The sequence below is a fragment of the Pteropus alecto genome, unplaced genomic scaffold, assembly GCF_000325575.1.
Source record: "Pteropus alecto unplaced genomic scaffold, ASM32557v1 scaffold53, whole genome shotgun sequence".
Lineage (NCBI taxonomy): Eukaryota > Metazoa > Chordata > Mammalia > Chiroptera > Pteropodidae > Pteropus > Pteropus alecto.
In genome coordinates this window covers 4,032,562-4,059,599 of record NW_006434366.1, presented here as the reverse complement: position 1 = coordinate 4,059,599, position 27,038 = coordinate 4,032,562, and the positions used below count along the sequence as shown (strand labels likewise).

Here is a 27,038-nt window from a genome sequence, read left to right as displayed (position 1 = left end):
GATCTTGATGAATTAAAACCAAAGGAGGGGAGACAGTTTTGTTTTGAAGAAGCCATCTGTTTGTGTACCGTGTTTGTACTCAAATTTAAGGAAATTAATCGAGTGAAAAGCATCAGAATTCACGACACAGAAAACAGGACTTCTGAATAAGCATACGATTTGAGAAAACAGAGAGCCGATGAGGTTTTAAACCTCTTCCGTTTAATCCTCTCTGGTCCCGAGGGCACCCCTCTGGTGTGTGTACATTGCACACCTTGCTGTGCATTGATTCTTGCTACTTCGGGGCTGAGAATGTGAATTGGTGACGAGAACTAAGTGAATGAATCAGCAGCTATCAGTGCAGCGACTGTGCTGCCACCGTCCTTGAGTTAAGGGACATCTCTGGTCCTCAGTTCACAGGAAGCTGAGTTCACCAATAACGAAATCTGCCCCAGATCCCTGCCTGTGCGTGAATGGATGAACACTTCTTCAGGGAACAAATGTCAATTAACACATGGGAGCCAGAATTGCACATGACTCTAGGCACTGAGGCATGTGCCAGCCCTTTGCTGCTCACTCGGAAGTTGTCAGGGACAGGAAGCCAAGACATTCTTAAACTCTTGAGCCTGGCTCTCTGACTCTGCACTCACGAGTCTGATATGTAAGCTTAGAGCTAGCATCAGCATTTTCAGCAGAAAATCATCGCTGCTTCTGACCTGCCTAAGGCAGCAACTTCATTACTCTTGCACTAAAACCCTCTGAAACCGTCTTCACTGCGTGGCCTTCTCTGAATCTCTTCTGCATTTAAATATCTTCGGTTGACTACACATAATGAAGAGCGCAAATTGCGGGGTTGTGCCCTTAGACTGTTCTGTGGATGATCTGTGAACGGAGATCGTGTTTTCGGCGAAATGAAAAGCAGCAGCTTAGCACGGCAGAGAGTTCCTTCGGCCCACTCGTCCACCAGCTTCCCTCATTCGTTAGGTAGGGACGATAATACCTACTCGTTAAGAAGAAATGAAATAACCCACGAAGATGCTTAACGCCGTGTCCAGGACATAAGGGGCTCAGTTATTACAAACGTTACTCCCTCATTCTCTGTTATATTTCTCATCATAGAGGACGCTGTCATCCGTGGAACACACAATACGTGCTTGCTGGACAGATGAACAAATGAATGAAGATACAGTAAAATGAAAATCTGAATCGTTACAGGCAAAGTCAGGGGATGGCTGTGGATAATAGAACTGGGCAACGTCTTGCCACGTAAAAACCATAGATGCCTATCATTTTAGCCAGGTATTATTCATTTATAGGTGAGGGAAAATTTGAATCCGAAAGTGATAAGTGACATGTTGAGTCAAAATGAAGCTATTCCTAGTTTTGTTCGTTTGTTTGTTTTGCTGGGAATTCTTCTAAGGTGATTTGCTCTCGACTCCTTCCCTCATTTAAAAAACAAACAAACAAACTCAATCTGTATCTATTCCTGCCAATCATTTAATCAATAGAGCGGATTTTGATTATGTGACTTGCAAAAGCCTCGGGTTTGGGAATAAGAGAGAGGCCCCCTGGCTGGCATTCCCTGCTTTCACTCATTTCATGGCTATTACTCATTCAACGGTGACCGAAAGCTCACCAGCCCACGTAACATGATTTTTTCCGTTTTCAGAAAACAACGAGCGTGTCCCACCACCAGACCAGCATCTATCTGTGGGACACGGACTTTTCTATTCTAATGATCAGAGATGGTCGCTTTCCATCATTGGATAAAAGGGCGGGAAACCTGTTCTAAATCCTCTCTTTAAAGAGGAAAGTTTAGCACGGGTTGTTGGAAAAAAGATCCGTCAAAGTCTCCCAGGAGATATCATTTCAAAGTCCCCAGCGGAGACTCTGCTGTAAGAAGGACACTCACTGAAAGCTTCCTCACCCCCCGCCTGAACCGCCGTCCCAGGAAGACAGGAGGGGACCATCGTGTGTTCTTTGTCGTTTTGTTTGCTCTGGATGTGTTCTTGGCCATGATTTGTTGGGCTGGTTTTGTTTGATTTGGTGTAGTGCAGAGAAATTTCCAGAATATGGCCGAATTCAGAATTTCACTCTTTAGTCACTTACATGACTTTTGTATTGACCTGAGATCGCTTTCCACTGGTGCACTCTCTGACACTATTTATGACACCGAGTTGCAGTGACAGGTGGGACCACCTGTGTGTGAGTGTAGCCTTGGGGTGTGTGTGCCAGCTCACACACCGTCTCAGCTAAGCAAGCCATTCCATCTCCAGCTCAAACTATAATGTGAAAAGTGACCTTACAACAGATTCGTAGACCTCTTTTTAAAGAAGTAACACATGTATCACTTTGTCAGTCGTGGTCATTACAGCATGATTAATAACTATAGCTATAATAAAATGTGCAAAAATGTCTACTACTTCCGAATGGTTAAAACTTACAAACTTAATAATGCATTAGCAGATTAAGAAAAAAAAGAGTAAAGATGTAAACATACCTAATATTATATCAAGTAGAGCTAAGACAGGAAAATCATATGCGTAGCATGTTTATAATAGTGCAAAACAGAACAAAAGCCATGGACAGAAAAGACTGGAGGAAATTATACTGAAATGAAGAGCTGATTTCAGAGCAGGCCCTTCCAGAAGCTTCTTAGCAGATCTAACCAACCTCAGTGCTCCCCAGCTGGGTCCCGTTGCTCTGGGAAGGTTGGCATAATGCATATTTTCATCTTTTCTTATTAAAAATGACCTCTTGGCCTGAATCTGAGCTTCCTAGATGACTGAAGTTTGCAGGTCACAGCCTGAAAAAGAAATAAAGTGAAACTCTACTCAGTGTTTCACCTTCCTGGATGCTACGTTTGTTTCCACACAAGCCCACAGCCTTGGTTGGTTTGTCGTGTTTTCGTTCTGCAGATCCAACAAGGGTGATGGTGCCCCCTTCCAGCATGGACGTCACCGTCGGAGAAAGCATTGTTCTGACGTGCCAGGTGACCCATGACCACTCGCTGGACATCGTGTTTACTTGGTCGTTTAACGGACACCTGATAGATTTTGACAAAGACGGGGACCACTTTGAGCGAGTCGGCGGGGTAAGCATCAATGTCCGGCCTCCGCCGGAAACGCGGAGTGTGGGGGAGCTGTCCCACACTGACTCACGCAGCTGGCTTAACTCAAAAAGAAATATCCGTTTGTTCTTTGACAATTTTGTCCAAGCACCTTATTTCGAGAAACTCGGGTAATTCCTGCTTCCTCTTGCATGATAAATGCGGCATCACCTACCCAGCCACTCTCTGTGGCGGTCTGCTGTAAATCCTCAGCGGCCCTGCAGGGTAGTTATGCAATGCCGTGTGTGAATGGGGAAACTGAGGCCAGGGGGTTGTAAGGCTTGCCCAGGCCTCGCGGTTCCTCGGGGGCAGAACTCAGCTTGGAACTTCAGTTGCCATGCTCTGTGCACCCCGCCCTACCGTGCGCCCCGCCCCACCGTGTGCCCCGCCCTACCGTGCGCCCCGCCCCACCGTGTGCCCCCGAACCTGACAGAGAAAATAGCGTAGGGACAGTTTACTAACATGTTTGAAGTTTCTCATGAAACTCTTCTGGCTCTCCTAGGAGACTCGTCATTGTGGCATTAGGGCTCACGTTCTCAAATCTGAAAGTCTGATTAGAGTGTTTATTACCTCCAGATAATTCGAATTCACATGGATCAGTTTTTAAAATGCCTTACTTTTCATAAAAATACATATTGCTGAACTCACACCAAGAAAAGGTTAAATCTGGAAATAATTTGGGTCGATCATAGTCGTTCTCAAAAAAAAAAAAAAAAAATGTTTTTCTGCCCTAACACGGGCTTACAGCCTCATAATTCACAGACGTTCACTCTGGCCGCCGTGCGCGTGGAGGGGTCTAACCGTATGAAAACGGGGCCGTGGCTGAAACGCCGTCACCGGGCCCCGTGCTGCCCATGACACTGACTCGCCCGCCCCATCTCACCCCTGCCCTTACGCTGAGATAAATGGCTCACGACGGTCCCCACACAGTATCAACGGAGGACCCGTTTCCTCTCGAATGGGGTCCGACCCCTGTCGCATGCTCGCTGCCTTCCGCCAACAGTGTCTATCGGCTGAGTCGCCAAACACCAAAAATGATTCGAGTGACGGTTTGCTCACTTCTCCCGAGAACCATGTATGACTGGGACACCGCGCTGGCTGCACGGGAGAGAAATTAACTCATTGTGTGAACGGGTGTCTCTCATCGTCAGCGAACCTCCCTGGGAACCCTCGTTGAGAAAGACCGCATGACGCTGCCAGCGTTAACTGTCCCAGACTTCTCGGACACGGTTCAGCCTGATCACCTTGACGGAGCGAGAGAGAGGGTGGCTGCCTCACCAGGGCACTGAGGCGTCGCGTCTGGAAGAGCATCTGGTCCTGCGCCGCCCACAGCCAGGGACCTGGTAAACTCAGTTCTTGCATCGACTGAAGGAAGGGGGTCAGCATTTGATAGTGGGACAGTGTGACCTAAGGGAACCTTCACGAATTCAACAGAGTGTTTGCGTTCATGCCAACGTCAGTGCCTGGGGCAGGACAGATGCTACAAATGTTATCTTCTAGAGTGGCACAGGTGCCAATCAATAGGAACAGGTGCGCCTGACTGATCACAACCCGTGCTCTGCCAGTCAGACAGAGGTGGCCTTTACGCTGGGCTGGCCGCAGGTCAGCCCAGGCGGGGCAGGTGGAGACACGCTTCACGGAGCCAGGCCTGCTGGCCATCTCTGTGGTGGTCTCAATCTGCGGATTCGCGCGCTCGCCCCCTCTGTGCGGCTGGTACTAGCCCACCAGCTATCACTACGGCATAAGGACAGCGCCATCGAGTGTCAGGGCGGAGTGTCAACCACTAGGATCATCAGCGGTTGGCACTTGGCAAGGGAAGAGGGGCGGAAGCAGTTCTGACGTCGGCCCTCTCTCCATGTCCACGACCTGGGTCCGCCCGGTGGGCAGGACGCCGGGCACAGCCGGCCGATGATCGCACGTTTTGGAAAACTTCCTATGTCATTGTCCTCTGACAGCCTCCCGGGGCTGCGCCCGGAGCGGAGCGGGAAAGCGCCCGGCGCGGCTTCGTGCTCTTCGGACGGGACGTTAGCTGAGATCCAGTCGCCGGTCGGGTCTCACGACTCCAGAGGGAACGAGAGCGCTGAGCCGGTCCCGTCCCACGAGACGCTGCAGTCCTGCCTTTGTTTCTCTTTGTCTCCGCTTGACTTTGAAAACACAGATCTGGTCAAAACGTGTAAAGAAAGAGCACACTCCTAACAGTCACGAAATCCCGTCCACGGGCTGCCGTGCGTTCAGACCTCCAGGCCGCAGGTGTGTCCGGCTTCCAGACGCTTGGCAAACAGAGCAGGTCATCGCGATCGTGGAGCCACAGCCTCACCAGGGACACGGTGCCCCCTGCCCCCCCGCACACAGCCCTCGCAAGGCACAAGTTTCGTTGAAATCTGCGCTCGAAGTCCAAACACGGAAAGTGTCTTAGGTAAAGAAGTCGCGATGACAATAATGGCAGCGGGTCCCTTACGCTCCCAGAGGTCACCAATCAGCCGCGTCCGCGCACGTCGGCTCTTCGATGCTCGCGGACACCTGGGGAATCGGGTGGCAGTTGTCCGGTTGTACTGAGCGGTACGTAGTGGAAACTGGATGAGGAACCACGTGTTATAAGTAAAAGAGCTTTCGGGTCAAAGGGAAATAATCACAGCTCTTCTCGAATTAGGTTGAATGACTTGGACGTGATGGAGCGTGGTCGTCGATAATACCAGATTCCGTTTACTCTGTGCTGCACAGTTGTCGGGGATTCCGCGCACGCACACACGCACACGCACACACGCATGTGCACACAGACGCGATCTTATTTGATCCTCACAACCTAGCTCAGGTCAGCACACGAAGGCCCAGAGAAGTCAGGAGCACGGGAAGGTGCACAGCAGGGGTCAGCCCGGGACAGTAAGTCCCCAAACGTCAGCTCCGTCCTCACTCTCGGTGTTTGCCTGTCCTCGGGTCCTCTCCACAGCTCCTGGCAGTTCCGTGTCTCCCACTGACCTGGGGACAGTGCGGTGTGTCACGCTGGGACAGCGAAGGGAAGCAGGAGCATGGGGACTTCGCGTGGGAACGAAGGCTCTCTGGGCGGCAGGATGGCGTCACGCTTAGAGTAAGGGCTGAGGCTCGCCGGGTGCGTTCCCACCGCGACTCTGCCACTCGCTGGCTCCGTGACTTTAGGCAAGTCACCTAACCTCTTCGTGCTTGAATTTCCTCATCCACAAACGAAGGAGGCGGGAGTGAGCTCGCCCGGACGTGGGAGCGATCAGCGAGCCGATGCAGCGAAGAGCAAGGCGGAGCTTTGACGGATGCCCGCCGGACGGCACGCGGCAGGGCGCGTTGTCCCGTGGCGTCATCTGGAGGAAGGGCAGTATGCGGATCTGCACTTTGGGGCGGGAAAACCCAAGTCATCTTGCCACCTGCTGGGGGTTCAGAGAGGAGCGTGGCTTGCTGGACCTGACGCCACGGTGCCCACCGGCTGCAGCAGCCACGCTCCGCACTCCGGGTGGATGCTGCCTTCGTGACGGCCTGCGGAGGCCCCACCACGTGTGGCAGAAGCGCCACGCTGGCGAACACGCGGAAGCATCTCTGGGGCCCGCAGACGTCCACTCCGGGAGGCCGCGAGTCCTGCAGACCCGCGCATCAAACTCACCCTCAGCACATGTAAAGCAGATGCCACCATGGCACACGAGGCGATGCCAGACGTCCACAGGGGCCTGGTCCCTCGGGGCTTCTATCAGACCTGGGAGCGGTCACAGCGCTGGCTCGGGGCGGGCTGCACAGTAAACACAGATGCCCCGAACGCCCGCCTCTCCGAGTACGGGGTTCCCAGGTGTGGGAATGCCAGCGAGGGCTTGGGGCCGAGGGTGAGTGTGAAGGAACCCTCGGGGCTGCATCGGGCACCACCTCACATTGCTTACGCGCCTCCAACGCAGGTGGCATGAGTCCAGGGGCCTGGGAAGCCAGATGAGTCTCGTCCGAGGTGTGTTCTGAACATGCCGCTGTCCTAATCTCTTGGGCAGCGCCCTATTTTTCATCGGCCACGGCTCGCATCGCTAACGCTTTCATCGGCCAGGGTAAAACAAATCCATTAGTCACAGTGTCCTTCCTGAGATAACGATATTTAGAGCTCATTAAAGACTAATTGTAGCCACTTTTCCCTACTTTATCAGCAGGATTCGGCTGGCGATTTGATGATCCGAAACATCCAGCTGAAGCATGCTGGGAAGTACGTCTGCACGGTCCGGACGAGTGTGGACCGGCTGTCCGCCACCGCGGACCTCATCGTCAGAGGTACAGGAGTTTGGCTTTTGTCCTTAAAACCTGTTCGTGGCACGTACCCCTGCACGGAGCTTTAAAAACCTCAGCAGTTCGGCATTGTGGAGGAACGGTCAGGCAGAGGCTAAATGTTGTAAATAGCACTTAACAGTCTGTGGATGTTAAGTGTGTATCGATTTCTCCCGGGAGTTCATCGGGAAAGGCAGAGCAAATCCAGTTACTTTACACTGAAAATCACCCCTGGGCGGGCCGTGGAGCTGGCCTAGAACAGCTCTGCGGGAACAAAAGCAAAGGGCTCGCGGGGGACTCAGGCTGAGCCTTCTCTGTTTCATCCCGGCCAAACCAGTGAGGGCTCTGGCCGCAGCCCCCAGGGGCTGCCGTGACATCATCACCCGCTTTTCCCAGTTTCCTCCATTTTTGTCTCTAAAGCTAATACTTCTGCCTAGTTCCTAAAAGACAGCTTTCAAGAGAGGCTTCTGACTGCCTGAGACGGAGTAAATAAGCTGAGAGTCGATGTAAAAACTGTTTGCGCGAATCTCGTGGGTACAAACAGCGTGGCCTGACTTCAGCCCGATGGCTGTGAATCCCTGTCTGAGCCACGACGGGTTAGGGTTAGGGTTAGGGTTAGGGTTTATAAAGGAATAGTGCATGGGCTTTTAAGGAATATTTTTTAATTAAAATAATCTCTGCCAACTGGCATACACACCAGAATCAGACCGATGCATACTCAGGGGTCTCGTCATGAAGCCATTCATAACATCAAAGTAACCTCTGGCCAGCGTCCCCTTCCCCCGAGCCCCCAGCGATTGCGCGTAGATATCTTTGGCCAGCAGAACCTAGGGTGCAAGAAGGTAAAATCCAGGGACGCTCAGATTCGGAGGCGGGTGAATCAGTGCATAGACGAGTGTTCTCGGGAGCTACAGAAAATGTTGCTGTCCCTTTAGGCGAGTCAGGGGGAGTGCGTGGGAGTTAGCGGCTTAAACTCGCTGGCAAGAGTAGTTAGCCAAAAATAGCTTTTCCATCCTGTCTGCCTTGGTTCCCCTTTAAGTTGCTTAAAAAAGCTGCGGGTGATGCTGCAGATAAGGACGCAGGCGATAAGGGGAAAAGCTTTCGACCCGGGCAGAGCCACCCAGAGAATAACTTATGGAAACGTGTTTACTCCTTTTCTCGGTGGCTGTCGCCATCACCGAAGCTGGCCTGCGGGCCCCTCGGGGACAAAAGAATTCTGTTGCTGAGCATCCATCCTCTATTTAATTAGGATAATGTTCAGATCAGCAGTTTAAACACCAATAAATTAGACTAATAAATATTTAAATCAGCAATACTTGAAGTTCTTAAATGATATCGTATACTTCATTTCACAGAAAATAGCGTTAGATACCAGGAGGGATTTGCAGACGCGGTCAAAAGAAAATCTAGTCTAATCAGTTAGTAAGGCCGATAAATTAACATGCCATTTTAAACCATAATCGTGCGTTTTATCTCCTCTAGCTCTGCCCTCGCGGCGGTTCCACATGTTGTGGGGGTCGGGGGGAGCAGGAGAGCCCTTCGCTGCCACGTTAGAGACGTTCGTCCTGGAAATGAGCCCAGCTCTGGCTTCCTTCACTCTCCGATATGTACACTATTTAATCTCTAGCCGCCTAACATGGCGAGAAAGGCCTCCCTTCCCTGAGCGAGACCCAGAGACTCCGGAGTCACAACGACACCCCTGTGCTGCAGCCCGCGACAAAACCCCACAGAGCCCCCGGCCCAGTGAACTTTCTGTTCGGAAGATAAAGAGACATTGGCTCATTTTGTCATTTTGAAAGAGGGACCCCACTTCCCCAAAACGAAGCCCGTAAACATTCTGTAAGGTCATGTTGGGGGCGGGGCGGGGAGGGTGGCTGCAGCATGACTAAGAGCAAACCGCCGTGAAAGTCCCGGCTCCTCGCGGGGCCCCTGCATTTCCTTCCTACGCAGATGCCCATCATGGGCTCAGCTACTAACAGTTTAATCCGTTGAGGAGTTTTCTGCTTCTGGCGCCTTGATTTTAAAGGACATCACAGGAGCAGCCATTTAAAAAAAGGGGGCGAGGGTGGAGATGAGCGTGTAGGATGAGAAAGTTGGTGAGAAAAAAGAGTGTATTGTCTTCTGGACTTTATTGGTTAACAAGGGTCCCAAAGACCAAAGGTTACCTCAGTTCTGCGGAGGTGGATTTAGACTGACAGGCTGAAATGTCACCGTGGGAAATTAATCCGTTCTAGCACACGGATTTCTAGACCTTTCATTCCGGAGTGGGAGGGAGCAGATAAATTTAGTCTCACCTGTGGGTCTGTAAAAGTGACTTTTAAAGAAGGAAAGAGAAATTTAGGGCATCACATAAAGGGTTCAGGAGTGAATCACAGGGCAGAGTTTTACTCCAGGCAATTGCTGTGAACTTGTCACCTCTGTGGGTGGTCTCCTTCTTCCCAGCCCTTGTGGCCCTTGTGACATCGCCCAATAGTGTCCTGGCAGTCCTCGGATTGCTGTGCTGGGCGCAGCAAATCCCTCCTGGGAACAGCTGCTTGTGCCTGAGCGATGGGCACCCAAGTCGTCCCCCTGTGTCCCCCGCAGTCACCTTGTCCCCCGAGGAGGTCAGCTGCGCCTCCTGAGAAATGCAGTGAACCTCCTCACTCTAGGGCAGCTTTGCATCTTTGCTCTGGCCGTTGACATCTGGGGTTTGCCGACCGACCGCGGTCCCTCCCCCCGTTTCTTTACGATTTCCAAGCCTCCCTTAAAAACGCTCCCCCATCTCAACAGTTCAGGTGCGTGAGCATAAACGATGAGGGCAAATAGGAAACTCCAGGTGAGATGTGCAGAAACTGCAGAAGAGGCCCTGAGGCCCCAGCCCGATTTGGGAACTGCTTTGAAGGAGCCACCGTCTCGCGTCTCTCGAGCACCGGCCACCTTCACAGCGGCTGGGGGACGGGGCCAGGAGGACATGCAGCGGGAATGTGCAGGGCAGCACCTCAAGCCCAAAGTTCTGGCACCGTTTCTGCTCACACACACGTCCTCGGTGGTAGGAACAAAACTGTTCCCAGAAGCCTCTCCTCTTTAGTTAACACTGCCGTGTCCCCAGATAATAGTTGGAAGCTGGAAATAGGTGATGGGTGAATGAATGCATGTGGGCCCTGTGGTACCCCGGAATTCTCGGCATCTAGAATGACCATTCTCTGGCCATTCTTTCTCGACCTGTGAGTTTTTTTTCCGTTAGACTGTGAGCTCCCAGGAGGAAGGGGCCGTGTCTCATTCTTCTCTATGGTTTTAGAGGCTGGAAGAACGCGGGCACCTGGTAGGTGTTCAGAAGTGACAGGTGACGAACCCGAGAGCAGTGCACAAACGGTCGCAGGCGTCAGGCCCCATTCGATTAGGTGATCACTTTACTTGGACGTTCGAACGCAGCACACAGCTCCAGTTCTGAGGGTCTCGCTGTCTTGCAGGTCCTCCAGGCCCCCCAGAGGCTGTGACCATAGATGAAATCACAGACACCACCGCTCAGCTCTCCTGGAGACCCGGGCCCGACAACCACAGCCCCATCACCATGTACGTCATTCAAGCCAGAACTCCGTTCTCCGTGGGCTGGCAAGCAGTCAGTACAGGTACCGTCCTGATGCTCGGCCTGGCATCTCATGGGCCTCCTGACCCAGCATCGTGGACAAAGGCCCGCGGCAGACGCCGAGGGCATCTGGGTTCCCGGTCAGGCACAGCTCCAGGTGACACATGATTGCGGTGTTGCCTGGGCCTCAGACAACGGGACTGTTGGTTTTTGAAAATATTTTGCTTCGTATCAGCTCATGTGTATTTGTTTTTTAACTTATCCTGAGCAATAGTGTTTGTGAAATGATAGGTCTGTTGTCTTGGTTATATTTTCTCTTAACGCACATTACAAAGTACATTAGTTATGAAAATCATTATAAAGTACATTAGTGACAAAAATCAAATGCCTCCATCCGTGTACCACAAATGGTACGCTTTGGGGAGCAGTGTCTCGTGCTCCCCCGCAGGCAGTTTTTGTAGAGTGTACACACTGCTGTCGAGGAACCGACAACCGCGACCCACACAGAGGCTGTGGACCTGCCACCCGTTGTTTGAGATGGACATCTTGGGCACGCAGAGGCGTGAGATTTTGTTTTGTTGAAAAAAAAATACGTGACTTGGCCATCCCGTCTCTGGCCCTGTCAACCGCTCCCAACTGACTCATTTTGTTATTTCATTTAAGTTTCACTTGAGGAAAAAACTGGACAAAGAAGTAGTTGTCATGAGCAAGTTACACAGCCCTGAAGCCCCCAAGGGTGGGCTGTGCGGCCTCGATGTCCTAAAGCGGAAGTAAACGGAGTGATGGGCTCCGGCTGGTGCAGTCACGTGACTCGGAGTGATGGGCCCGAGCTGGTGCAGTCACGTGACTGGTGTTGGTTTCCAGAGCCCCAGTCTTGTCTTCATCTTAACTCGTCCGACCCTGGGAGCAGGTTCCTGCGTTTCCAGCTGAGTCTGGAAACTGACTTTCCCGCATCGCAGGAGGGTTTGGGGAAGGAGAGACGGGAAGCCTGGGCGTTGGAAGACACGGATTCTCGGCCTGCGTCTGCTCGCCCGCGGGCCTCAAGACGCCTTGATCTCCTCTCTGGTTAAACGGGCATGACGAGAATTGTTTACGGCCCAAGAGAAACGATGGCGAAGCTTTTTTGGAAACAGGAAGTGCCACGTAGATGGGAGGAAGGGGGGCGAAGGCAATGGCGATGCCATTAACGTGTCAGGACTCAGCCGCTGGGGCTCGCGGAGCCCTGTGTGCCGCACGCTCTGCTGGGGTCTTCTTCTCGGGTCTTCTCGACGCCCCGGGACCGCGCACCACTGCCGGGCTCGTACCGTGGCGAGGAGACCGGGGCACGGGCGGAAAGGTTAGGCGACCCGCCCAAGGTCATTTGGCTGCCAAGTGCAGACTCCGGGTTGGGATCCCGGGGGTCTGACTTCAAAGCCTGCATGTCCCCTTTGAGAGTAGAACTGTGTGTGTCACTGAAGCCCGGTCCCCAGTACGGTGGCCTCAGCTTTGTCCTAGGAGACCTCCCTTCACATATTCTGGGTCCAATGGCAAAACTTTATGGTCGTCAGTTTAAAACTCAAAAGGCTGTGCATCGAGCACGGAGGCAGCATCAGAGCTTCACAGTTGTGACGTCAGGGCCATGCCCTGTCATGGAGCAGCCCGTCCCCAAGCGCTGCTGGGTGGGCCCGGCCGGTTCTGCCCCCCTGACCCCACTGTGTGTGCCCCCCACTCCAGGCATCCCGTTTGTGCTTCCATCCGACTCTCTTTGGGTGTGTTCCCCAAGTCCCAACAGGAGGACCGTGGGCACACAAGTCCTGACCCCGCTGTGACAGTAAGTCATCGCGCTGGAACCAAGCCCTCGGGCAGACAAAGGTGCAAAGCCACGCGGCCTCGGGAAGCCCCTCGGCCATTGTGGGGCGCCTCCCCTCCCCAGAGCAACGAAGATGGTCCTTGTGCCCTGATCATAGGCTGGATTCATCAGTGTGCCCCTCGCTCTGCGGCCAGCGCTGGAGACGGGGTGCACGGTCACAGCGATCACGGCCAAGTAGCTCTGGGCCTCGAGGACGTGTCCTTGGTGACGTCACCCACGGATGTCTGAGCCGCCAGTGGGGCGGAGTTTTGGGATGACCCGCCCACCTGTGACAGCTGTCCACTCTTGGGTCTCCCGCAGTGCCCTGGTGACGGGGACAGGCGGACGCAAGTCCCCGTCTCCCCCACAGGAAGCCCTTCTGCTGTCTTTCAGTTCCCGAGCTCGTCGACGGGAGGACGTTCACCGCCACCGTGGTGGGCCTGAACCCCTGGGTGGAGTACGAGTTCCGCTCGGTCGCGGCCAACGCCATCGGGGTCGGGGAGCCCAGCCGGCCGTCGGAGAAGCGCAGGACGGAGGAGGCCCGTGAGTAGCCGAGCGCTGGGGGCCGGTCCCACGGCCGTCAGGGGGCTTCACGCCCTCCCCGCCACCCCACCCGCAGCCGGCGACCCGCCCGTCCCTGGCTGGTGGTCACCGAGCCACACACGCACACACGCACACACGCACACACATACACACACATGCACACATGCACGTGTACACACGCACACACTCACTTACACGCATGTGCACATGCATGTGCACGTGCATGCACACACATGTATGTGCGTGTGCGCACACATGCATGTGTGCGCGCACATGCGCGCATGCGCACACTCATGTGTGCGCATGTGCGCATGCACATGCATGCACACAGATGTGTACACGTGCACACGTGCACATGCACACACACACACATGCATGCACGCACACACACACCCTGGCAACGAGTTTCAGTGGCAGGTCGGTGCCCGCCCTTCCCTGGGCCCCGTGTGGGGGACACGCTGTGTGTGGTCCTCTCAAATGCCCAGTCTTCCTCCACATCCTCGCTTTACCCCAGGGGACATGTCTGGTCACCACGACGTGCCCCAGCCAGACATGGCCGCAATCCACCTAGAGTCTCTTATTCACCCGCCGATGATCACACAGCCGGCCCCCAGGCCTTACCCCCCAAAACCGTAACTGACGCCTCTCGCAATCCTGAGGTGGAAGCTAGCATAACGTCCCCTCTTTCACAGAGAAAACGGGGGATCAAACAGGTTAAGCCCAGTGAGCCAGGGGTCAACCCGTGTCCACCCCTCCCTTCGACACCCAGCTCAGAACCCACCTTCCTCCCAGGGGCCATCAGCCGGCCCTGCCCCGAGCAGCCCGTCCGCAGACGTCACTGTGCTCCCGTGCTGTCTGCGCCCTGCTGTGTGTCACCCACGTTGTCCTGCCGCTGCTCTCTCTGCGTGCGCTGTCCCCCTCCGGTGAGATCGTGAGCTCTGCCCGGCAGCGCGTGTGCGTCTCTGCCTGTGTGCCACCACGGGGTCCGTAAACGCCTGCCCAAGCCGCTAGGGACCCCAGCCGCGAGCGACGGAGCCGAGCGCGTGGGCGCCCACGTCAGATAACACAAGCACCTGTTGAAAGGGAAACGGGACTAGCAGCCGTTTGCTCGGTCCATTTTGCTTCCTCAAGGCGATGCTTTCGACCCCTCGGCCACATGGCTTCTGACCTCGAAGGACAATACTTGTTGGAAGGGGCCCCCTCAGCCAGGCCCTCGCTCGCCGTCCCACCTGACGTGATTTGTTTCCTGTCTCCTCTGCAGTCCCTGAAGTCGCCCCGGCTAACGTCAGCGGTGGTGGAGGCAGCAAATCTGAGCTGGTCATAACCTGGGAGGTAAATGAATCACAGGACAGAAAGAACATGCGTTAGTCTAGGCTGCTTTGTTATTTCCCTCTGTGTGAACATATCTGGGAAGGTTCCTCCCCTGTTTTTGTCAGCTGAAATCCATTTGCGTGCAAACACTCCCTCTCACGCAGCTAACGGCCAGCAGGGGAAGATGGTGCTTGCCCACCGATTGCTGAGTTAGGTTTTAATCTGCTGCATCATAGGAGAAACAGTCACAAAAGAGAAGATGACATGAGGAAAAAAAATATGTGTGTGTGTGTGTGTGTGTGTGTGTGTGAGAGAGCTCTGCCCGGCAGCCTGCTTCACACACACACACACACACACACACACCCCAGTTCACACACACACACACACCCCAGTTCTGCCTTTCTTCCCAAATTGCTCCATGGCCAATTGACTCAAAACGTCTGCCAGCAACAGATTCAGTGAACCAGCGTGATTTCCTGGCAATTAGCTTTGACGCTGGAGCTCTCGTCTATGAGGTGTTTTCTAAACAACCTGGAGGAAGATTAGTCACTAATTTATAGAAATCGATTCTGGGAGAGGAGGTGGGAGTTTGAGAAAGGGTTCTTAATGTTTTCGAAGGATTCTAGACCACAGCCCAGAAGTTAAAATCATTCATTCAGCCAAAGCCCCAGCGGAGGGAGAGAGTCCGTCACCGGCTCAGCCCTCCGCTTCTGAGAGGGGACATCTTGGCTCGGCCAAGACGGTCTTGCTCCTTCGGGTCTTAGTCTGTGCGGCGCTGGACGAGGCCTCGCAGCGGAGGGTCCGTGTTGGAGCTGTTGGTTTCGGATCAACTGCCAGGGTTTCTCGTAGTCGTTTCCAGCTATCCCAGATCGGGAGCTGACGCCACGCTCTCCACTGCACATTCTGGGCTGTTCGTTTATTCGTTTGTTTGTTTTAACCCTGCTCCGCTACGTCATGAATATCTGAGGCAGCCCAATGGCCGGCCAGGATCTCAGGCCCTTGACAAAGCCCGAGATCAGATAGGTTGGGGCGGTGGGTGGGGGCGGGGGGACCTAAGCTCGGAATGTTCTGGCGGGGGGAGGCAAGCATTCTGCGTTTGCCTCGCGTCACCGTGACTTCTCAGCCTCCCTTCTCCCCCAGACGGTCCCCGAGGAGCTGCAGAACGGCAGAGGCTTCGGCTACGTGGTGGCCTTCCGGCCCCACGGCACAGCTGTGTGGATGCTGACGGTGCTGGCCTCGGCCGACGCCTGCAGATACGTGTTCAGGAACGAGAGCGTGCGCCCCTTCTCCCCCTTCGAGGTCAGGGTGGGCGTCTACAACAACAGAGGAGAAGGCCCCTTCAGCGCCACCACCGTGGTGTACTCTGCAGAGGAAGGTACGGGTCCCGCTGCCCGGACTCGCGACGGCTCTGCCATTCTCAGAGGCCGACTTTAGGACAGACACTCGGTTGGGCGCCGCACCCATAAGTCCAGGGCATACTGTGATGTGAGGGGCGTGCGATGTAAAAAATGTGGTTCATCGACCACCAGCGGTCTCTTAGAGAGACATCCGGTCCCCGGAGGATCAAAACAAAGGGCTAAGTCCGTTGCTAAGGACCAAAGCTGCAGGCGCCGTAGAAGATGGTCGCATCTATTTACATGTTATCCGCACTCTCGAAAGAATTCTACCTTATCCCGTTAGATGAATATCAGAAGATAATCTGCACTTCCTCGCACCATTTTCCTTTTATAAATCATGTTGTGCTTAGAAGTTATTCTGTTATTAAAGAAAGGAGTGAGCCCTGAAACAGCGTGGCAGCTCTCGTCGCTGTCCCCAGGGTCATTCTGTGTATTGTCGCTGCCCCTGGGTGACCCCCGCTCTCTGAAGGCCCCTCGCACCTTCGATAGCGTTGGAATGCGTCTTCATCGTTTTCAAGGTCATGGTCAGAATGACCCTGTGTTAAGACATCTGAAAGTCAAGTCACTGATTTGGAGTAGATGGGGATGTGACAGTCCCCCCCCCAGAGAGAGAAGTCAGCCCCTTAGACTTGGCAGCCCCCCGCCCCGTGCTACCCCAGCTCCTGCAACATCCCCGCACACGCCACGCCCCAGCCCCAGCCGAGGGACTTGCGGTTGCCCAGCCAAGCCGAGCCCCAGGCACGTGCTTGCCGCCACTTCCCTGATGCCCCCTGTCGTGCCCGCCTGAGATTTCACCCTCACCCTCCCAGAGGCAGCGCGAACCGCCGAGGCCCTCTCTCGGGTCCCCAAGCCAGCTGAGTTTCCCGCTTCGCTCGCCCCTGAGGTCTTCACATTCTTCGTTGTGACGCTCATCCCGTGATTGTGCATGTTGGATTTTAGCTTTAAGTCCTCGCTGAGGAGTGTTTCTTAAGGCCCAGCTATTAATTTTTCGCCTCTGTGTCACTGGTGTCTAAACGCGTGTGACACACAGACCCTTAGTAAATGCTGAATTAGTGAACGCGTAAGTAGACGCGTACGTGGTTCCAGACAGGCAGGGCCTTGGGGCTGCCTTGTCCAGTGCTCTCTGGAGTGTGACGTGCCTTCCAGAGGGGGGACACGGGCTGCTGGGAGATGGAACCAGATGCACTTCTAAAGCTATTTAATGGTTACGTGGATTCGAATTGCATTAGGAAAAAAAATACAGCTATCAAATCAAAACCAGGATTTCATGAACGTTATTGCTCATGACGCGGCCGGATTTTTCTTTAAGGAGGACCGCTAGAAGAAAAATATTAATATACAAAAATGGTACACAGTTTTGGAGAAAATCCTGTAAAACGAAGTGAATTTGGGAGACAGTCTTGGTCCAGATGCTTCTCTGCAGCTGAGGCACAGGGGGCGGGGCTGACTTGCCCGAGATCAGTCAGTTCGCTGTGTGGGGCTGAGCTGTCCCCGGCCGTCCCGAACCTGTCAAGTCGCTGGACTCTTGTTTCTTCCTCTCTCATATTCATAATCCAGTGACTACTCATCCCTCCTGCGACAAATGCTAAGTAAGGATGCATGTTAAAGGAATTGCTGGGTACGAAAACTTGGGGCTTCGACTTAAGTAGTTCCGGGGGACTTTCCTCCACCTGCCCCCAAATTTAGAATCCGAGGCTCTGGACGAGTCTCTTCATCACCATTGCCATCACTCCCCCCTTCCTGCTGTCACTCAGGGCTGCTCTGTAAAACGAAGGTTTAGACCAATGCCGCTGAGGGCGACCCTATCACCGTGGACTCTGCACCTCGTGATGCTGGTCCCTAGAGGCCCGTCCCGATGCAGCTGACGTAGTAAAACCTTTTCCCTACCCTTCTGCAGAGCCTACCAAACCGCCGGCCAGCATCTCTGCCAGAAGTCTTTCTGCGACAGACATCGAAGTCTTCTGGGCCTCCGCCAAGGAGAAGAACAGAGGACGGGTACAAGGTTACGAGGTTAGCGGGGGTCGGGGCCCTGGGTCTGAAAGATCCCGACGCTCAGTGATATCTCCGAGACAGGAAGGGCCCAGATCCCCACGTACAGGCCTTCGTCTAGGCCAGGCCTCCACGGAGGCACCGAATGTCCCTTTTCTGCGACACCCTCCAGAGATGCGTCTGAAAATATATGCAGGTCCGAGCACTTATAGGCTGGCTGTCCAGATGAACTTGGCCTGCTGATGAGCCCACGGTCACTCGGGCTCAGAACAAAGGGAGGAGAGAAAGATTGAGAAATAAGCAAGAACGGCTGGGGCAGTCACCATCTCGCTGTGACCCGAGCACAAAAAGGGACCCTTCTCACCGAGGGTAATTCCCCGCAGCATACAGAGCTCTGGGTTCTGAAGCTCTGCTTACGAATCGTTACAGAAAATTAACTCGGTCATCAGAATCGGTATTGAAACATGTATCACCTGATGACGATGGAAATATCTGTCGTTTTGTTTTCTCAGATTAAATATTGGAGACACGACGACAAGGAAGAGAACGCTAGAAAAATACGAACGTTTGGAAATCAGACGTCGACAAAAATCACCAACTTGCAAGGCAGCGCGCTGTATCACCTGGCCGTCAAGGCGTTCAATACTGCTGGGACAGGCCCCTCCAGTGCCACCGTCAACGTGACAACCAGAAAGCCACGTGAGGACAGCCGTGCTCGGAAGTAGTTTAGGGATTCCTCAGACACATCCCAAGTTCGTTCTCTGTCCCCACCTCCCAGCGATCATTTGCATACTAATGGGTACCATTCTGCGGATTCAAATTTACCTTAGCATTTTAACCAAACCTGTCTGAATAGCGTGCAGAATTCAGCGCTGTGGAGGACAGAAAGATAAATGTTTTTCTCCTCACTGGGAAGGGCCACTTCTTTTAGCTATAAATGTTAGGCGACCAACTGAATCTTTTTCCATTTGCGATGCCTGAAGTCGTCAGATTTTAGCGACCTTGAAGACACATATTAGGGCAATAGCCCATTAAATTGCCTCCACTCTCGGATTCCAGTGAGGAGATGTTCCTCAGCCTCCATGGCGACTTAATAATCTGTGACTTCGTATATCTTAATTTTTTTACAGCACCAAGTCAGCCTCCTGGAAACATCATATGGAATTCATCGGACTCCAAAATTATCCTCAACTGGGACCAGGTGAAGGCCCTGGACAACGAGTCGGAAGTGAAAGGCTACAAAGTGGGTAACTTTTTTTGCAAAGGCCCCTAATCCTTCCTCTAGTGGAGACGGTCCCTTCGCATGAGTCGTCGGGACCGTGGGCTTCCTCCCCGTCCCTGGCAGCACCCTCCTGGCCTCGGGAAATTGCCCCCAGGTGGTTCGTTCTGAGTTTGACAGGCGGTCCCTGGCAGCGGGCCGGGGTTTAGAGAGGCGGATCACTGATGCTCAGGCAGCGTCCGTCAGAACTGGCGAGGCTCCCCCAGGTCACGTGAGCAGACAGCCCCGAAGACCCGTGCTGTTGGCGTTTCTGTCCATGTGGCTCTGTTCTTGTCTTGGTGGCGTTTTTATTTCATCGACAGAATAGCTCCTCAGCATCACGAGTGCTTAATCATTTTTGTTCCCGACCCTATGGGTGAGAAGATTTATGTGTAGAAACTGAAGCAAGGATTTTTTTTTTTTTAAGAAAATTCGCGTGCCTGATCCCATGAGTGTTAGCCTGTCTTTAAAGAGCTAGAAAAAGAAAGGATGGAGACGGGCGTCACCGTTCGAGGGAGCCGTTTAACGTCTCGTCCGTGTCTTCGGTTCCCTAACTGCGCCCTGAGCAACCAGCCCGAAACTAAGGGCCCAGGCGAGAGTCAGTCCTCGTGACTTAGTAATCCCGACCGAGTCGCACGGGCCGTTGCTGGGGTGGGGTGACGTAGGTGCTTCTCCACACCCACCTGCTCCTTGGTTGGGAGGGTCGGCACAGCTCATGGCCCCCCGAGGCCTCTCCGTGTGGACGGCTGGGGCATTCGGGGTGGTCAGCCTTCCTGCACGGCGGGGGCCCCAACGAGAGCGGAGGCGGGAGTCCTCTCAGAGGCTCAGGCTGTGCCTGGCCACAGTCGGGCCAGCTGGGCATCGAAGGGAGGGAGGGAGATTCTGCCTCTCACGCGAGGGCAGCGTGGGGTGCGGGGAGCAGGGGCTCGGGGGCGGCCATCTGTTGGCCATGGCATGCACGTGACCTGGCGGCCGCCCCCCCCACCATGTGTGGAGAGTGAATGAAGTCGCTGAGGACATTGAGCTGGAGGACAGGAGACTCTTGGCACACGGCGGCCACTTCAGATAGCACGAACGGAATTGCCGCCAAGGAACGGAACTGCGGCCAGTGAGTGACAGCGGCGTGTGCGTGACAACGGGCTTAGTTTCATGTTTTAGGAGCCAAAGCTCTCAGACGTGGGCCCAGTTCAAAGGGAGGCGGAGAGGGCTGTTTGTTACTGGAAGTAACCGAGTGTTCGCTGGATTGTACCGAGTGAGATGTCACGGAGGAAACGCAGTGTGGACAATTAAATTCTACGGCATTTTGAATTCTGCCCAGTCCTGGAATGTTATGAGTAAGTGACCAAAACGAGGCTTTTGAGAAACCGCTGTCACTGGGCTGTGGCGACGATGCCCTGACTGCCTGTGGTTTCATATCGATCCCTCAAAGAAAAAAAAAATTTGCAAGTCAGTTTTAATGATCTCTCCCATAGTTTTTTATTAGAAAGAAAACATTCTCAAAATCAAATCTATGATTTTCAAATGTTTTCAAGTAGCAGATCTTGGATATCAACATTTCCAGGAGCCTTGGGGCCTGGTCTCTCGCCCACCACAGAATAAGTGGGAAACGAGCAAATTGCAGAGCCTCGCGGCCAGGCGGGGAGTCTGGCCGGCGAGAGGCGTGTGCTCTGCCACGCGTGCCGGCTGCTCCTCGCTCCCTGCCTCGTTGCCCTGTGGACAAGGAGGCACAGTGCCACAGACCCTCCAGCGTTTCAAGTGATAGCAGAAAAGTGGATTTTTATTTTTTTTAAAAAAACTTGCAGTTTTAAAATGTTGGCAGTTCATCCAATCTTGTTTTGTTTGGTTTTTAAACAACATTTAAGTCGATGCGGTGCGGGCTGAACCAGAGGTCTGCGGGCCGAGTGCGGCCCGCGGGCTGCTGGCATGTGCGGCTCTGGCCACAGCTGTGCGGAGTGCTGGGGAGGCTGTGTGCCAGGTCCTCATTAAGGAGCCTGGGACTGATGGAAAGTCGTCGCTGAAGCTGGACCTGGAAGCTAATGTCGTAGGTGGCAGAGCCGCCTCGGGCGCTACGTCGTAGGCGGCAGAGCCCCGGGTGCTTTGTCGTAGGCGACAGGGCCCCAGGCGCTACAACTGGAGTGTCAGCAAGCCCTCCCGCCATGGGCAGATTGCCCTGCAGCCCCGCGGGGCAGTGGCTCAGTGCGCAGGAAGAGAAGCAGGTCCTCAGAACCAACCTGCAGCTCTTTCTCTGGCCCCTGTTAAGGAATCTTCTGGGAGGGGGCAGAGAACAGAGGGCGAGGGGACCACGCTCCGATCCTCGTTGGCGATGCGACCGGAGGCCAATCGCACCCTTTCTTGGACTGCACGTGCTCTTTGACTAAAGAGAAACTTTCTAGAATCTTCATTTCCGCCCGAGCCTTCTCTGTCCCTCCCCCCTGGGACCTCCATCCTTCCTGCCATGTCCTTAACTGGCCACTCACCGCTCAGGTCTGAGTTCACACAAGCCTTCCCTAGGCTAGAACGCTCTGTTTACCACATTTTATGAAGTGCTTTTTATCATCTTGGGTAATCGTAATTGGCTGATGACTTGCTGTAAATCCCCAGACCGTTGTCCTCAAGGGAAGAACAGTGCCTGAACTGTCACCATGATGTCTCCGGCCAAGGGTACGTGTCTGTGGGGGCCCTCGCCTCCCGAACTCCTAAGCCGTTAGCCTCTTGGTGTAAAGTAATGTGAAAGAGTCTATCTGATGAGTTTTACCCAGGACAAGGGACACGGGGCTGGGCGAGTTGGAAGACGGAAGACTCGAGGGCTGACCAGGTGGAGAAAGATGGATGGCCACAGTCTAAGATGGATGGCCACGGTGGAAACAGACCCCCGCAGCTTCGGAGCTGCAGCCGGGCTAACCCAGCCAGGACCTTAATCACCACGTGAGGCAAATGCAGACATGGTCCGGGCTCAGCCGATTCCGCCAAACCAAGGAGGGGTATGAAAGACACATAGAAAAGTGATCCCTCCCAGCCTCGCCCATCAGAGCAGACAGACAAGAATAAAAGTGTGAAGGCTGTGGGGGGGCCTGGGAAGGGGCCCGAGTCCCGCGGGCGCACCTTTCACTAGATTTTGAGCTCGTATTTGAGCTGGTGCTGAAATGCCGTGAAAGGCAGGGAGCTGCCTACGGCATTTCAGGCGACCAAGCGAGGTGTTAGCTCCGCTAGAAATCCCGCGGGGCGTTGACCCAAAGCCCTTCACCTCCGAGATGCGAGGGTGAAGCCCACAAGGGCCTCGAGCATCCGCAGCCTTCCCTGGGCCGGGATCTGTACGCAAGCTGAAGTCCACCTCGCTGACCAGGAGCTGAAAGACAATAGGCATTTTTACAAGAAAAATTGGGAACGAGCATTATCTAAGTATTATTGCCACTTCTTCGTACTCCTGCCAGCTCTCAGGACCTCGTGCACGAGAAGCCGTCTGGGTAGCACTCAGAAGGCCCACATAGTTCTGCAGCTCGGCAGACACCTCTGCAGACCTCTAAGACACGACGTGCACGCGAGCAGCAGAGAATCGGGCAGGGCACGGTGGCAGAGAACAGAGCACGATGGACGTGGGGCGCTGACCTCCCAGCGAAGGCCCGCTGGCCTGGAATAGGACTGGGGAAACAGCGTTGATTTCCCGAGAACTAGAAGAAAAGCCTGGAACGCATCACAGCCAGAGAACCTTCCAGATCAGAGCAGCAGGTCAGGGGATGGAATCCATCTAAGCCAGAGAGTCAGGTATTTTTCGCAAATACGGTTTTTCATGTTGGTTCATCGTATCTTGTGGATCTAAACTACATCTATGAAGAATTTAGGGACACCTCCAAGCTAGGAATTTGTATCTAATGAAAAGCTGCACCAACCACAGGTGCTTTTAGGGACACCTCCAAGCTAGGAATTTGTATCTAAGGAAGCATCACCGATGGATGGGCGTCACGTGCATGAAAAGCTGCACCAACCACAGGTGCCGACAGCAGAGGGCAGAGGGAGCGACAGGTGGGAGCAGGTGGCGGGAAGGGGCTCTTTGGAGCCTTCTCGATCCCGAGTCAGTCCTTCCCCATGGAGACCCCAAGGGATCTCACTGTAACTGGCTCCTGTAGGCATTGAATTGCTACACGTGCAATCCGATGGTTAAGTTTTTAAAAATTACACGTGTGTGTGTGCGTATATACTTTTGCTTTTTCACCTAAATTGTCTAGATTCACGGGATTTATGCTCGGGTAAACAGTCTCAAAAAGAAGCTGACCTTAGATAGTTTAAGGCCCAGAACACTCTGCCAGCACAAATCCTCAAGCAACTTCACAGCGCTCAAGGTAATGGGAGAACATCTGGTTTCGTTATTACAAACGAACCCGCCCACAGAGCCCGGCAGGTGACATGAGAGGTAATGTCGACTCCATCCTGTCGGAAGGTGCCAAGCACTGTTCTAGTTCATTTTAACTTCAGAATAACCCACGAAGCAGGTGCCGTCCGGGGCCCCAGTTTCACAGATGAACACCCCGTGGCACAGAGTTCAGTAACTTGCCTGCTTCGCAGAGACAGTATATTTTTTCCCATTCTTATTGGGAGACGACATGCAGCTCTGTGGAAGTTTAAGGCGCTGATCGGATCCAGTTAAATGTTGCAGCGTGTTCCCTGCCAGGTGTCAGCCCCATCACGCCACGTAGCTACCATTGTTTTGTGCTGAGAGCATTTAAGATCTACTCTTAGCAAGTTTCGAGTAGATGATACAGTTCTGTAAGCTCAGCAGGGACATTGAAGCGCTGGGGCGTGAACATGGGCAGATCCAGAGTCCAACCTTTTAGCCACTCGGCTGTTCTGCCTGCCAGCAGCAAACAGATACACCGAATGGCCGCCAAGTGCTACCCAGAGGGATAACTCAGAATGAGGGACGAGACAGTGCCGTGGGACAGACAGGAGAGGCTTACCATTTTGCATAAAGGCCTGGGAGAGCCTCTGTGAAGAGTGACATTCCAGTTGGGCCATGAGCGAAGGAGGGGGTACGATAGGCACCTTTTTCTAAGCACAGAGAACAGCACGTGCAAAGGTCCTGAGGTTGGCACGTGCCAGTGAGACGCAGTAGGAAGTACTGGAGGCTGTGACCAACTGCAGAGCTCGCGATTACCCAGAATGGGCCGTGCTGGCCAAGCCGGTCTCCATTAAGGACATCGGCCGTGGGGCAGGAACGCCGGGGTCTCCCTGCCGGCCCCGCACTTACTGGCCGTGGCTCAGCCTCTCGGAGTCTTGGGCTCCCCATCCTTGCAATGAGAATAACAGCTGTGCCTCCCTTAAGAGGTAGCCGTGTCAGCGCTCAGAACATGCGGGGTTCGAACACATGGCGAGCACCCAGGACCGCTGGACGCTATTATCATTATCCCGCGGATCCAGTGTTTCTCCACATCGTCGACCTGGACCGTAGGAAATGCGAGCGCCGCCTCCAGCTTTATCCGCTGAAGCAAGTGTCAGGCTCATGTGAAGGTTCTGCGGGCTCCGTGTGGCTCCCCCTGCGGTCCCAGTATTTGGGGACTGGTGAGCAATGCCGATGAAGGGCTGTTTGTTCCTGGAAGTGTTCCTTTCGGATTTGTATCTGAAACTAGTTGAATTCTCTGTGCTCAGCCAAGAACCTGAGGCAAATCAAAGAAGCCATTTGTTCCTCAAAGCCAGACGTGCCCGCGCTCCTGGAGGTCGTGGGTGACACGCTGAGCCCCCTGCAGGCGCCTGAGGATGGCTCGGTGCCCAGCCATTTCCGAGGGGCGCTGAGGCCCACGCTTCGGAGGCTCTGCAGGAGGACGGGGCGTGCTGCTGAATCTCTCCACTGGAAGGAAACTGTTTTCTACCGTGTGTTGGAGGGACGTAAATTACGGAGATGAAATGCTAGGGAACGGATAAAACTCTTCTAAGGGAGTTTCATGAATTTCACTTGAGTTTGGTTTCTCTTGCAATAGGACCTTATGTCTCTAACCCCGGCTTATCAAGTGTGGTCCCCGGACCAGCGGCAACAGGCATTATCTGGGGACGTGTTAGAAACGCAGATTTTAAATCCCGCCCCGTGCCCACTGGACCAGAAACGGGGGCGTGGCCCCGCCATCTGTTTCCACAAGCTCTCCGGGAGGTTCTGATGCATGCTCGAGCTCAATCTGTGATGCCCAGGCCACTTTCACGGCACCCAAAGATCTTGTCTAAAAGTGCCACAGCCTGGACCCCACCCCCACAGAGTCTGACCCAGGGGTGCTGGGGTGCAGCTAGAGCAGGGTCCCTCTGCTGAGCTGGGTTGTCCTCTGCATCGCAGGACGTTTCCCTGGCGTCTACTCGCTACACCAGTAGCACCTGCAGTGACAACCAAAAACGTCCCCCGAGGGGTGGATGTGCTCATCCAGCCTCCCGCCTGCGGACAGCACAGGCTGGGGGCACGGTGTTTGCACAGGCGCCGGTACCCCTAAGCCAGGACCGAGCACCAAGGCCTCATCCGACGCTGCCTTCACATCGTCGGGGACACCAGAGTGGCGGGCACAGTGGCTCTAGTCAGGACCCCTTGTCTGGCCCCTTAGCAGGTGCGCGGCCTCGCCAGGCCCCGTCTGCCTCATTTGTGGAAAAGAGAGATGACGCTATCCTGTGCGGTCATCGTGAGGGGGGAGCACGGCCCACGGGAACATCAGACTCTGGGGGGTGGGGAGACACGCTTGGGGCACCTCTGCAGGCCTCTGTCTCCTCCTGTCGGACTTGGTGACGACCAGAGCAGGCTGTGCCAGGCTGGCAAGTGGGTTTCAGGAGAGTCAGGTCCTCCAGGCCTTGGTGTGGGTTCCAGGGCGGTCCCCGATGCCGACTCAGCAAATGAGCCACCACCCCAGACTGGGAGCGGCGGGGGCTGGAGGCGGACAGCAAGGACGTACAAGCAGGACAGCTGCAAGCATCAGACGCTGCCGGAGAGACGCAATTGCCACACTGTGTCACCTCCTCCCCACGCAGCTCAGAAAGGGCTCCCGGTGGGAGGCAGCCCCTCCCCCACTGCCGAGATGCCCCCCGTCCAGAGGGACCACGGCAATGGCGGCGTCCCGTGCCCGCCCTGACCTGGCCTTCGCCCCATCCGCTCCCTGGCCCTTCACTAGGGTCGACCCCTGTGCGATCTTGGAAGCCCCCGAGAAAGGTGGGTGTCCCTGATGCCATTTCACAGGTGAAGGAGACAAGGCTCAGGGTGGTCGAGTAAGTAAAATCACGTAGCCGCGAAGTGTGTTCTGGTGCCAAAGCCTCTCACGCGTACGTGAGCTCTGTGCGTCCCCAGCAAGGAAGTCGCGTTTCCAGGTGTGTTCCCTGAGCCTCGTGTTCCCGGGTGTGTTCCCTGAGCCTCCCAGAGGTGACGGGAGACCAGCGGCCCGCTGGGAGCCCGAGGCCACCCCCCCGGAGCTGCAATAATACTCTTCCATCTCTCTCCTCGCATGCATGGAGGCCGCAGATGGCCCCGCTCCGCAGTGAGCCTCCCAGATGCGTGTGGGCAGCCTGACAGCCTCGGCGTCCCTGCCTGTCACTGGTGCCAGAGGGGGAAACGAACAAGTGGCCCGTGTTTGGGGCCTTTGTGAGGACGGCAGGTGACACCTGTTCCTTCTGTATTGGCAGGTCCTGTACAGATGGAACAGACAAAGCAGCACATCCATCATCGAAACAAACAAGACATCGGTGGAGCTGTCTCTGCCTTTGGATGAAGATTATATAATAGAAATTAAGCCATTCAGCGACGGAGGGGACGGGAGCACCAGCGAACAAATCCGAATCCCAAAGAT

At 54.5% G+C, this 27,038-nt stretch overlaps 1 protein-coding gene across 1 annotated transcript in view; it reads left to right on the top strand.

Moving 5' to 3' along the window:
• The window catches only part of CNTN4 (contactin 4), a 250,257-nt gene that overhangs the window by 220,568 nt on the left and 2,651 nt on the right, over nucleotides 1–27,038 (top strand). The window contains exons 15-24 of the mRNA XM_006909198.1: nucleotides 2,898–3,073; nucleotides 7,234–7,354; nucleotides 10,798–10,956; nucleotides 13,135–13,284; nucleotides 14,546–14,616; nucleotides 15,736–15,970; nucleotides 17,890–18,002; nucleotides 18,494–18,680; nucleotides 19,112–19,224; nucleotides 26,875–27,037. Coding sequence (XP_006909260.1) covers nucleotides 2,898–3,073; nucleotides 7,234–7,354; nucleotides 10,798–10,956; nucleotides 13,135–13,284; nucleotides 14,546–14,616; nucleotides 15,736–15,970; nucleotides 17,890–18,002; nucleotides 18,494–18,680; nucleotides 19,112–19,224; nucleotides 26,875–27,037 — 1,488 coding nt within the window. The remainder of the gene's footprint in view (nucleotides 1–2,897; nucleotides 3,074–7,233; nucleotides 7,355–10,797; nucleotides 10,957–13,134; nucleotides 13,285–14,545; nucleotides 14,617–15,735; nucleotides 15,971–17,889; nucleotides 18,003–18,493; nucleotides 18,681–19,111; nucleotides 19,225–26,874; nucleotide 27,038) is intronic.